Consider the following 13843-nt stretch of genomic DNA (forward strand, 5'->3'; position numbering starts at 1 on the left):
ATGCCAACTCCCCCCCTTATTTTCTTCAATGCCAAAAACCCATTCCTCTTCATCCACAAATCGACGCCACTAATTACACCCACCACAGTCAACCATGCAGCAATATAGAAATATACTCGTATTATAAGTGAACGCGAAAGTCCATTGAGCGCTGATTCCGAGACTGGTCCAATCTGTTAGAGATCTCACTTCCAAATATTCGTTCAACGAAGCACGGTGATTCCGATGTCAATTACGAAAGCCCCGCCCCAGTTTCAATTCAAATATGGTAGCACAAAGCTATGCCGCGGGATGTGACGCAAGATCGGATGGGACACTTGTCAACAACTGAGAGGTATTGAGCTCAAGTGGCACGCGTCTGATAGACCCATGGTACGCGCAATAATAAAAGGCAACCACTATGGGCGGCCGTGAGGGCCAAAAGGGTCTCAAAACTACACAAGGGTCTCAAAAGTACAATAAGGTCTCAAAAACACACAAAGGTCTCAGAAATAAACACACAACAAGGTCTCAAAAGTATAATAAGGTCTCAAAAGCACACAAAGGTCTCAGAAATAAACACACAGTGATGTCTCAATAGCACAATACGGTCTCAAAAACAGAGAAAGGTCTCAGAAACAAACACACAACAATGTCTCAATAGTATAATAAGGTCTCAGAAACAGGGAAAGGTCTCAAATACAGAGAAAGGTCTCAAAAACAGAGAAAGGTCTCAAAAACAGAGAGGTCTCAAATACAGAGAAAGGTCTCAAATACAGAGAAAGGTCTCAAAAACAGAGAAAGGTCTCAAATACAGAGAAAGGTATCAAAAACAGAGAAAGGTCTCAAAAACAGAGAAAGGTCTCAAAAACAGAGAAAGGTCTCAAACACAGAGAAAGGTCTCAAAAAAGAGAAAGGTCTCAAAAACAGAGAAAGGTTTCAAATACAGAGAAAGGTCTCAAAAACAGAGAAAGGTCTCAAAAACAGAGAAAGGTCTCAAAAACAAAAAAAGGTCTCAAAACACGTTATGGTCTCAAAAACACGTTATGGTCTCAAAAACACATTATGGTCTCAAAAACACGTTATGGTCTCAAAAACACGTTATGGTCTCAAAAATACGTCAAGGTCTCAAACCAGGTATTACAACCGACCGTTATATGTGCAGTACCGCATGCAGTACGTATACTGCACACATCAGCAGGCGAAACTATACACATTCCGTCACGCACTTCCGCATGAGGAACTACATATCCCAACTTGCATTTCCGCATGCGGTGATGCAGGTCGGAATGTGCAGTTCCGCATGGGGAACTGCAATATTTTTGGTGTATTTCCGCATGGGGAATTTCGGTATATAGGCCTATGGATGGGTCATTTTGTTTTCAAAAGTTTCTTAATTTCTTTTGGAAAATAGACCAACTGTGCATCACTGCAGCCAAAATGTTCTCAAATTGCTTGTAAGTTGTAAAAACTAAGACAATTTGTGTTAGACAATTTGTGTTAGACAATTTGTGTTAGATTTGGCCAAAACTTTTGTCCAAATTTCTTACAAAATTACAAGTTGGACTTAAAAAGTCTTATCATATAATGCGATTGAAAAGAAATTTTGCATATTTGAACACGTTCCTAACGTTTTCCTACACCTTTTAGGGTGTAGGCCTAATATAGAAACGTTGCCCAAAATGTATGTGCCAAAAATTGTTTGCTCCCCCCTCCCCCACCCTTTCGACCTGCCAAAAATTACTTGACCCGCCCTTTGACATGCCAAAACATCTTTGCGTCCCCCCCCTATAATTCACCACCCCGGCCCCGGGGGTACAATTTATTGCACCACCCCTGACAAGTTCAGGCGCCTAGAGGTGTAAATGAATTGAATAGAAATTTAGTATGAAATGGGTCTATTGAGAAGATTTATCAATTTTGTCCAGGTATTTGGAACATGGGATCACTCAGGGTCCACCCCGTATCCATGTTGGTGTATCACTGTGGAGGATGAATCTTATTCAAAAATTGAGTTTTATTGGAATTCAGCAGCAGGCATTGCATTCACTAATTTGGACATTTTCAAAACAACTTGCACCTCCCTCATCAAAACAAAACTTCACTGACACCCTCAGTTTTTGGCAAAAATCAATGCCTGTTTTACACCACAGAAAAAAAGTCTTCTTTGTGCAAGGGGTAAACATGAAAGATAAAAAGCATCACAAAGAGAATATTTTGAGGCAATTTATGAATTGTTTTCAGCTCAAAAACATTGACATATTTTGCTTAAAATTGTTTTCCTTATAAATTTGGGTTTTTTTTCTTGTTTCACCCCTTGCCATTAAAAAAGCGCAACAATTAACTTGTCTAATATTGATCAGCACTTACACCAGTCACCATGAAAACAAACACATATAGATACATGTTATTGTATTCTTATTTATAGTCACTTTATTTTTCTAAACACACAAGTATTCCAACATGTGGTCAGTATACATGTATGATTCAAACAAAAATACACAAAGTTGTAAAACCTAAAAGCATGTGTTACATTTTTAGAATTATTAATAAATTTGTTGTTTAAAATTATCAAATTTTACTAGCAGTGCCCTTATTATTTTGAATATGCATAATTAACATTAAAAGTTGGGTTGTTTGTCTGTCACTTTTTACAATATCACCCCCCCCCTGAAAAAAGTGCACTTTCTCAAAATCAGCACCTCCAAAAAAATCCTGCGTACTACGGGCCTGAGGGAACTGTGACAAGCCCTCTAAACTTACAGCTAAAGAGCATTACTTCTTGTCATTTAGGCCTATATAAAGCACTTATGATTTAGAGCTAATACTTCTGTTTGTACTGAATGTATTCCTACAAATCAAAGATTCTGAATCAGCACCCCAAAATTGACTAAGAACACTTCTCAAACCTTGTATAGCTCTCTGTGTAGACCCCAGTCCGAAACCCCGTCAGTCCGACATCAGCGCCTTAGACCGCTCGGCTATCAAGGCTTGATGGTGTCATGATGAAAATTTAAAAATATAATCGCAACTTCATTACTTCAACATACCACGTGACAAGCAAATACAGAAAACGTACCATATTTTGGAATTTTATTTGTTTAAAAACATTAATGTGTATTAATAGCGCTTAATTGTTGATATACAGAAATAGGAATGAGGCTATACACGCACAATAGTATAATCGATTTTGATTCACACGTGCGCTACGAACTCGCCATACCGGTATACTAAAAGCATAGATTATCAATGTGGCGTGGCCTACCATTTTTCTTGTAGCTTCTTTTATACACGTCGATGTTTTCATCAATTACAATTAATCCACATTAGACCCCTAATTTTATTTCAGGAAATAAAAGATTAGATTACCATAAAAACGAAACAGTAATAATTGGTTGGGTCTAATGTAATTTATACATGGAATTTTCAACGTTTTTTCTATCGCCATTCTCGCTCAATTAAAAAAATATTTTGGCGTATTTAAAATTGAAATAAAATTCTCTGCCTCATAAAACGACATCAAATGTGCCACAATTGGGTATCACGAATCGTTATAGGCCTATATGATGTGCAGTTAATATTCATATTTTCTTTTATACAGAGGATGCTTCAGTTTTGACAGGAAAAATATTTTCTTAAAAACCCTCTCACTCGGTTATTTTAAAAAGGTAACCACGCTTCCCTAGAATGTGCAATAATTACAATTAAAATTGTTTCTTATTCTAACAGCAAGCGTTTCTAAAATGCAGTATGGCGAAATGTGGTGTAGATATTAACAAACCATCTAACCCAATAAGTACGATAGGGCCTATATTGTGACGAGCTTAGTAACTTAATTTAGCATGTGATCCTAGCATCCTTTTTATGACATTTTTCAGTAGATATCCACGAAAAAAGCTTATTCACACAATTTCAATCCGATTTTGCGTTTGCGAGTTATGCATGATTATGTGTATTACACTGCTCCATAGGCCACTGTTGTAATTTCGATCTGGTATACCGGTACCAGAACAAAATTCAAATTTTTCATGTCACGATATTTTTGCTAAATGAATTAATCTGCAAGAAATATTTAGTACATAAACATTATGTAGCCAAAAGTTCCCAATGGTATAAAAATCTCAACTTTTTTTTTGAAAAAGTTGGGGGATGAGGCTGTGGATCACGAAATGCCCTTTTAACTGCATGTCAAAACACGTAGCCATTTGACTTAAACTTTTGATTAATACATCCAATTCGGAAATGTACCAAAAATTGCATTTCCCCATGCGGAAATACACCAAACATATTGCAGTTCCCCATACGGAAATACACCAAAAATATTGCAGTGCCCCGTGCGGGACTGCAAGCGGATGTTGCAGTACTGTATGCGGTACTGCATATACGGTCGGTTGTAATACCTGATTTGAGACCTAGACGTGTTTTTGAGACCAAGATGTGGTTTTGAGACCAAGACGTACTTTTGAGACCCTTTTGGCACTCACGGCGCGGCCGCCGGGGTCAAAAGGGTCAACGCCGAGGAATACTATGGGCGGCCGTGTGTGCCAAAAAGGGTGTCAAAACACGTTCATGTCTCAAAAACACGTCTAGGTCTCAAATCAGGTATTACAAAGTCAACCGCCCGTTATGTGCAGTCTATGTCTCTGAGGTATATGTCTCTGTCTCTATTTTTGAGACCTTTCTCTGTTTTTGAGACCATTCTGTGTTTGAGATCTTTCTCTGTATTTGAGACCTTTCCCTGTTTTTGAGACCTTTCTCTGTTTTTGAGACCTTTCTCTGTATTTGAGACCTTTCTCTGTTTTTGAGACCTTTCTCTGTTTTTGAGACCTTTTTCTGTTTATGAGATCTTTCTCTGTTTTTGAGACCTTTCTCTGTTTTTGAGACCTTTCTCTGTTTTTGAGACCTTTCTCTGTTTTTGAGACCTTTCCCTGTTTTTGAGACCTTTCTCTGTTTTTGAGACCTTTCTCTGTATTTGAGACCTTTCTCTGTTTTTGAGACCTTTCTCTGTTTTTGAGACCTTTCTCTGTTTTTGAGACCTTTCTCTGTTTTTGAGACCTTCCTCTGTTTTTGAAACCTTTTTCTGTTTTTGAGACCTTTCTCTGTTTTTGAGACCTTTCTCTGTATTTGAGACCTTTCTCTTTTTTGAGACCTTTCTCTTTTTTTGTGTTTATTTCTTAGACCTTTGTGTGTTTTTGAGACCTTATTGTACTTTTGAGACCCGTGTGTAATTTTGAGACCCTTTTGGCCCTCATGGCCGCCCATAAACCACTCGACTCGGACTTAGGCCTATTGTCCATATTGCGTACATTATCGCGTGCGGTTTGCAAATGTTTGCACATTATTTAGCTAGGGAAGCCTTTTCAAATATCCCCGCGCTGCCAAGCTGCGTTGATTGGTCGGATACAATATCGTTGTTTAGTCGCTTACACAAACGTTAATGTAGTGAAAACATGGACGTGGTATATAGAAAGATTGCGTGACTCCAAATCCGTAAAAGTGAACTTCCAGCAGTTTGTGGGAGCTGGAAGTCAAATTGCCTACAGACTGGGAGGGTCCGTGTATTGGGTTGATTTTTAATGCTATGTAATCTACATTACCAGTCGTTCTCCACGGACCCGAGGGAGGGTCTAGCCCTATACGGGATCACATTTGACTATTGACTACAAAAGTGGTGATTTGCTATGAAACTGGGTCAATTTATTTTTAGTCGGTGCATATTTGACCCGCATTTTTAAGAGTTTACAGATGGGATTGATATAGCAAATCGTAATGGGAGATGATATTGGCAATTTGGCATAACAATTACATTTTTAAAATGGCCAAAATCGGATTGTGTGGATCAAGTCATATCAGATATATATGTATACCGTGTGTCATAAGTCTGTTCTTCCCCCCATTAGAAAACCATTTTAACATGCTTTAAATTAAACTTACACAATTAATTTGATAATAATTTGTTCCTAGTTATTGTTTTAAATTAATATAAATGTCACTTAGCAATTTATTTGAATTTGCTGTCTTTTTAAGGTCGATAACCTCCAAAAATCTGCAAACCTCGGCTATTGTTGGTTTTCCATTAAAAATCTAAGTTTGCAGACCTTTAAATCTGTCAAAACATACAAAATTAGCTCTAAAAATCTAGAACAACGGCCGACATATTTTTACGCTGCAATGAGCCTTAAGGTTCATTGCAGCTAGTAGCTCAAAGGTAAATAAACAGAGGGGGTACTTCCATATTGATGCTCCAGGGGAAGTCGGAATATAGGCGGAACGGAATTTCGACACACGGTATATATAATTATGTACATTGTAGAAGTTTAAGGTTAGCAACTACAGCCTGCCTGTCTCAAAAAAATTGTGCAAATGGAAAGCACCATCTTTGGCAATTAGAAAATACTGTTGTGACATGATGCTTACATCAACGTCAAGAGAGCAGTCTTAACTTTCAAATATCATTTGTTTCATTCATTTTGGTTTCGTCAATCCAGAGATCTGCTTCACTGAACACCAATGTATGAAAACCCTTTTGTGCCACTTTTTAGAAAATTGAATATTTATTTATTTATAACATTCGGCCGAAGCCAGGCTAAACCCAATAGTGCTCAGAGGCTACTAAATTCAAGGGATGCCTCCAGATATGACGGGACAGGGATATGGGAAGAGGTCCGATTTTAGAAGCAGGAGGAAAACCGGAGCACCCGGAGAAAAACCTGCGAGGACGAGCATGGATCGCAAACCAAACTCACATGTGGCACCGCGGGGAATTGAACCCGGGCCACAGTGGTGAGAAGCGAGTGAGAAGACCACTACAATAACCCGCCCTCCTTTAGGGCGGGTTAGAATAGAATGTTATATCAAAATACCTGTACAGTACAGTACTGTTAATAAATGAACATTCATTCGAAGGATTGGAACTGATTATTTTCATGTGTTAGCCATACCTAATAGGCTTCAATCCCAAGTTCTAAGATATTTTCCAAAAATATCAAGCGCTATTTTAAGAACCACTGAGCCAATACTAGGCGTGTTTATACTCATTTTAATGCATTTTGAATTTTTAAATTGAGCATTTTTGCCCAAATTTGACATCACAGATGGATTCATAAAGTAATTACCATGATATTTAAATACTTTAGACCAATAATTTATAAGTTATTAAGCCCCAAAATGTCTATAATTTCAGGGTTAAGACTACCCTTACCACTCATCATACTATACTTCATTGAATAATGAACTTTCATATTATGCCTTCTGAAAATGTTACCAAATTGGTTTGTGCTTGCTGAATTTTTCCTTAAATATTTTTTTTCGATTCTGCACTATAGCCATACACCAATGATCCAACAAATAAGTCTGCAAGTAATACTTAATAATCAGTCTGTCACAAAGAAGTCAAAGTTCACTCTTGAAAGTTTACCATTATTTCGTGATAATTTTTATTTCTCATGGCACCATCTGTCGGTGACCCGGTTGGATTCTCCAACTCCTGTTCGTTTTGATATACATGTTAAGCTGAAGTTAAAGTCCATTGTGGAGCAATGAGCGATAGGTACATGTACTTGACGTTTTGACTTGAGGTATCGCGTTTTCTCAAACGCACCAAAATGCGCGCTACCTCATTGGCTAGAAACCAATCGTTCAATGATCAGCGATGGAGTATAAGTTCAGCTTTACATACTTATGGGTGGTCTTTCCCCTGGAATTATGGAATTTTTTGTGCCTATATAAATTATAAATTGTTGGTCTAAAGTATATAAAAGTATAGAATGACAACGACTTGATGAATCCATATGTGAGGTCAAATTCAATTCCCCCCAAACGGTTTTTTTGGCCCAATTTTTTTTGGGAATCGTACCAAAATATCTTGAGTAAAAAAATACTTTAATATTTAAAAGCAAAATATATAGATATCTATATAAGACCCTTTTTTATACTTTTTTTTTTTAATTTTGGCCAACTTCATCAAAAATATCTAAAATTTGGGGCAAAATTAGGATTTTATTGGCAAAATTGAGCATTTTTCAACAATTTTTGAAGAAAATGTTTAAAGTTGATCAAAATTCAGAAAATAATAAAATAAAAATACTGGTCCTAAATATTAATATCTAGTTTATAAAGATTAATTTGAAAAAAAAAAACATTCCACAAAAGAATTCTTTTGTTACGTTGCCCGAAAAAAATACGGGTATTGGTATTTTCTCCAAAACTGAGCATTTTTGCCCAAATTTGACCTTACAGATGGATTCATCAAGTAGTTGCCATTCTTATGTATACTTTAAAAGTTATGAGGCCCCAAAGTTTCCATAATTCCAGGGCTAAGAACAATAGCCTTATTTAATGCAATTTGTTTAAATATATCTCACTCAAATATTATGAGTATGAGACGAACGTAAAAAAATAAGTAAATAATTTAACAGATAACAAAAATCCAATAACATGGACGTAATCGGTCCAATCTTGGCCATACTAGCCCATCATTTTCGCCGTAATATAAGTAGACACATAATTTACAAATAGCAAATTCAATTTGCATGTCAAATATAGCTCTCCTCATCTTTCGGGCTCATTCTGTATAACACCATTCCCATTGTTATAGAGTGAATACATCGGTATTCGACTATCAGTCTCTTTGGTCTGGTTGACGACTGTGGTATCCGGGGTATGAGGCTCTACTAAGATAGCTCTTTCGTCCATAGCGCTACTGCCCTCACGTGACGTACCACGTAGATATAAACAAAGAGGCGCAAATGCTATAGAAAACATGCCAAGTCCTCGCACCATCCTGAAAATTGGGTGAAAACAGACATACATACGTATAACACACTATGCAAAAGTTTTGATCATAATTTTACATAGATTACAGCTGCATTTTATTTGAATGGATGCAGCTCTTAAAGGAGTATTTCGTGATCCTAGCATCCTCTATTTATGTCATTTTTCATTAGATATCCACGAAAAACCTATTCCCAAAATTTCAGTTGATTCCGATTTTGCGTTCGCGAGTTATGCATGATTATGTGTATTACACTGCTCCATAGACAATGCGTTGTAATTTCGTTCTGGTGCACCAGGACGAAATTCAAATTTCACGATATCTTTGCTAAACGAATTAATCTGCAAGAAATATTTTGTACATAAACATGTAGCCAGAGGTTTCCAGTGATATAAAAATCTCAACTGTGGATCACGAAATGCCCTTTTAACTTGAAGTAATATAAAAAGCGTTTGTAGATAACGATGAAGACAATAGATGGCGCTACACACAGTGTGTAAAAGAGCCAACATACAACCCAGTCTCTTTCATAGCTTGTGAATGTCACAATTGACCAATTGTAAATATATCACTTCAAAAACAAAAGTGCTCACAAACAGGGCCTGCAGAATGAGGGCAATAAGGGTAATTTTTTTTAAGTAAAAGTATGAAATGGGTAACGGGCACCTGTTCGTGCATGGCTTAAAAACATAAAGGCTGCAAGCCCGGGAGGGCTGAGAGCACCGACTTTCCTAGTAAAGACTTGCAACTAATGGAATTCCAATAATAAGAGCCCCGCAGGGCATGAAAGCAAGATGAACGTAACCTTAATGTAACACTACTAAATACAACCGCATTCGACTGCTTTAAGAGGGTACCATACTAAATTGTGATATACTTAGTATTGACAATAGGGAAATTGTGGTATATTCGCAAGAAGGGAGACTGGGCTGAAAAGATCAAAAGTGTTCTCGAAGCAAGGCTCAAATTAAGCACTTCATCGTTCATAACATGCTCAATTTAAGGGTACTATACTAGATCCGGATGTATTGATACTATAATTTATTCTATGCCTGAGTTCCGACCAATAACCTCATAAACGTGCTCTGTCTATGCCCAGTTGAACTAAGCGTAACTTTAATGCTACAATAACGTAAGCTTGAAACGTAGATGTCCTGTTCAGAGGGCTGAGCAACGCGTAGCTTCGCTGTTTTGGAAAGCAACGTGTTGTTTTGGGTTTAGATTTTTTGGAAAGCAACGCGTTGTTTAGATATTTTGAAAAGCAGGGCGTGGTTTTGATGTTTTGGAAAACAACGCAAAGTTTAGATACTTTGGAAAGCAGCGCTTTGTTTTAGATTGTGTTATTGAACCCACTTTTATTGTAGGGCCTGTGAATACATAAACCCACAATGCACTCTGCTCTTAATTATTCATACCGGATATCAATATCGGTAATTGAACATGGTGAACTGAGTAACCAGACGTTTTATGAAGAGAAATAACGCACACACAACATATACCTAATAATTAAACAGAAACTTACCACGAAAATCCAACCAAATTCGTCAAGAAGCTACTGAATGAAGGACCTGCAAGAAGGTACAATAAAACGAACTGAATCACAATTTGAAATTTAAAAAAATTGAAATTAAAAAATTTGAAATAAAAAAAAACCGTGGTCACTACATTTTGCTTTACTAGTACTCTTTAATACAGGGTGTCCCAAAAAAAGAGGCCCCACATTGCGCCCTCTTTTTCTGCTATTTCTGAAAAGTTGATCAAATATATTTTGGTATGTAAAGAAACCTTAAATCGTTAGCTTTAATAAACCAAAACAATTCTTTCAATCGGCTCACAATTTTTGAAGATATGCCCTCTTTAAGAAATGTACCCGTTTTTCACTCTGTCCACGGATGAGGTTTGGCTACATCAAAGATTTAAACGAAACACACGGTTAATGACATGGATATATAATAGCATTAGGCTTGGGAAAGCATTCACTATAACCGAGGATCACCAGCTAGCTTCAAACATCTTCACAACCCCGTATTTCTGCTGCATTCGCAAGTATCCGGCGCACAAGGCCTTAAGGATGGTACGCAACGCAATTAATGCAATGAGAACTAGGGCTGAAACCTGTATTCGTCATGGAGGCAACCAGGTAGAGGGCAGAGCAGCACAGTAAACTCACTTCAAAAGAACCAAAGACAAACTAAACAGCCCTTTTCAGGGCTACCTTTTATTCCAAAAAGAGAAATGATTTATGTTGTCAATAACAAGAAAGCAAGAAACGAGAAAAACATAAGTAATTGCAAGTATAGCAAAAGAAGTCCCATCCCACATCAATTTCGCCCAAATTAATGACACTTAACAAAATCCATAACCCATAAGCCCACCTGTAAAGCCCATTCCCTAAAATAAAGTTGTTATTTTATAAAGTTATCATCGAGGAATGTTTTATATTCATGCATGATATATGCACTTTTCAATCTTTGAAGTAGCCAAACCTCCTCCGTGGACAGAGTGAAAAACGGATACATTTTTAAAAGGACATATCTTCAAAAGTTATGAGCCGATTGAAATAATTGTTTTGGTTTATTAAAACTAACGATTTAAGGTTTCTTTATATACCAAAATATATTTCATCAGGAGTCTACGAGTATGTTATCAGGTCAAAGGTTAAGAAAATCACGACCTGATACAGTCACTCACTCGCTGATGAAAGATGGAGTACCATCTGAAAATTCCGAGGTAGGAATTAATTTCCTTGTGTTTGGATGAAAAGTTTAAATCAAAATTCATGTCTTTTAGTTCTTGTTTTATGGTTTAAACTTTATGGAACTTTATGGAATGATGTGTGGCCGCAGTGGTCAACGACAACCTGTACAGTTGCTGAGACTTGTGGATCAACGTCTAGGCGTCGTGCGTAATGCAATATAAATCATCGCTCTACTTTCTTTAAAATACATAATGCGATATTGCATAAAACCACATGTTAACTCAAAATCTTGAAAAAAATGGAAATATTAGCTCAAAATCTTATCAAATGTTTACTGATACAGGTGAGTTTATTCCTTTTCACATGACACTATCTAAATTACAATGACAGGTTGCTAGAATGAACGATGTATACGATCAAACTATTGTTCACATATCAAAACCGACATTTGTGTATCTTGAGGTTATTGCCATGATATTTTACAAAAGTATGTGAAAAATAACCATGGTAACACTACTAACACATATCGTAATCGAGGCTACTAATTTGGACCGTAACGAATTGTTTTGGCTACATACACTGGTCAAATGTATTACAACATCGTTGACAAAAATCAGGTAAACTGTTAAGTTGAACATTCATCATGTCGATTGCATGAAATATGTAAGCTCAGGCTAATCAATGAGATGGAAGGTGTCACCTGTGGTAACACGTGCCTTTTCCCGTGTTTACAATGGCTGAATAATGTAAATCCGTTTGAACGCAGAAACGAAGGAACTTGAGTCCACTTAATGTCCAGGTGCCTTAAGAATGATCGCCAAATGGCTTAATTTGATTTCGGGAAAATGTGATAATAACAGTCAAAGATGACGGACGTCTTGCAAGGGCTGGAGACTCGGGAATTTCAATCGCAATAATAAGGTCATTTGATTACTTCATAAAGGACGCAATGGCGTTAAAACACGTAATACACACATAAGACAATGTGTTGGTGCAGTTCAAGGTCAGTCGGCGCCTTATGGGATAGCCACGTGGCCTTTTTTCTTCTGAGTTCCTCATGTTTTGGAGGACCATTATAAGCTGGTAATTTCTTCCACCTGAAACGTCCATGAATCATTCTTCCACCACGTAACAATGTTCCTAATACCTTGATCAAATTAAACAATTTGGAAACCATTGTAAAGGCCTTAAGGTATTTTGTGAACTAAAGTTTCTTCGCCACTGCAATCAGACGGACTTCCGTCTCTCCGCCACTGTAAGCACTTGAATTGGCGCATGAGCTCACCGTCTCTCCGCCACTGTAAGCACTTGAATTGGCGCATGATCTCACTTTCAGTGACACCTTCCCTCCATTGATTAGTTTAATCTTACTTATTTAATGCAAAGAACATTTCCATCTAAACTCCTGAACAATAGTTTGGAAAATTTTATCAATCATCTTTATCTCAGATTATTTCTTCATATCATGTTGTATATATCAATTGACAGCTAATTTATTCCCATTTAAAATGACACCACATTTGAAACAATCACCTTTTCGTGACTGAGTACACGTCTTGTGAATGAAGTGGGGTCTCAAACAGAATATGCCAAATTGACCATTATTCTGTGATCAAACAACACTAGTCACTATCCTCAATTTTGGGTGGAAAAACCATATGCAGCCACATCATTAACAGTCTGGCACCTTCTTCTCATGCTACATGACCAGACTCACAAGTTGCTGTGGGAAGGCATTTCATTCTTCAAACAGGATTCACTGCAGGTCATTCGATCTGGTTGCATTGGCTACTCTGACACGCACAGCACGCCCAAGCTGGTCCCACAAGTGTTCAATCAGGTCTGGCTGATGGCAGGCCATTCCATTATCTCTACTCCAATATTTTGTAGTCCTTGATTACGCTAGGGCGAGCGTTTTCATCTTGGAGGATTGCATTAGGTCCCAGATTGCAAAGATTAGGATTGTAGCTTACTGCGCAGAATAATGGTCAATTAGACACATCCTCTTTGAGACCCCACTAGATTCACAAGACGTGAAAATTTTCATTGTTTCAAAAGTGGTGTCATTATAAAGGGAAATAAATTAGCTGTTCATTGATATGCAACGCGATACGAACATGTCACAAACAATGGTATGCTGGTGATGTGATCAAGCAAAAGTCTGAAACATTGATTTTCAGATATAGCTAAGCAAAGGAAATAATTGCCTTCGTTATCTATTGTTTTCAACTGTTCATATCTTTAGAAATAAATGTTAATTTCAATGGGGTTTTCTGCAAAATGTAGCTTTACACCACATTATACCACGGTTGTTTGATGTGATCATTTATTAAATATTCCAACAAAACATTATGTAATGTCCAATTCTAGACCTAGAAAATACCAACAAATAT

General features: G+C 37.2%; 1 protein-coding gene across 1 annotated transcript in view; it reads right to left on the bottom strand.

Annotated features, from left to right (window-relative positions):
* Nucleotides 1-7361: 7361 nt before the first annotated feature.
* Nucleotides 7362-13843, bottom strand: part of LOC140168664 (synaptic vesicular amine transporter-like) — a 38382-nt gene continuing 31900 nt past the window's right edge. The window contains exons 14-15 of the mRNA XM_072192078.1: nucleotides 10275-10320; nucleotides 7362-8761 (exon numbers count right to left, since the gene is read on the bottom strand). Coding sequence (XP_072048179.1) covers nucleotides 8530-8761; nucleotides 10275-10320 — 278 coding nt within the window. The 3' untranslated portion in view covers nucleotides 7362-8529. The remainder of the gene's footprint in view (nucleotides 8762-10274; nucleotides 10321-13843) is intronic.

This window comes from Amphiura filiformis, chromosome 13 (assembly GCF_039555335.1).
Source record: "Amphiura filiformis chromosome 13, Afil_fr2py, whole genome shotgun sequence".
In the NCBI taxonomy this organism is placed as follows: Eukaryota; Metazoa; Echinodermata; class Ophiuroidea; order Amphilepidida; family Amphiuridae; genus Amphiura; species Amphiura filiformis.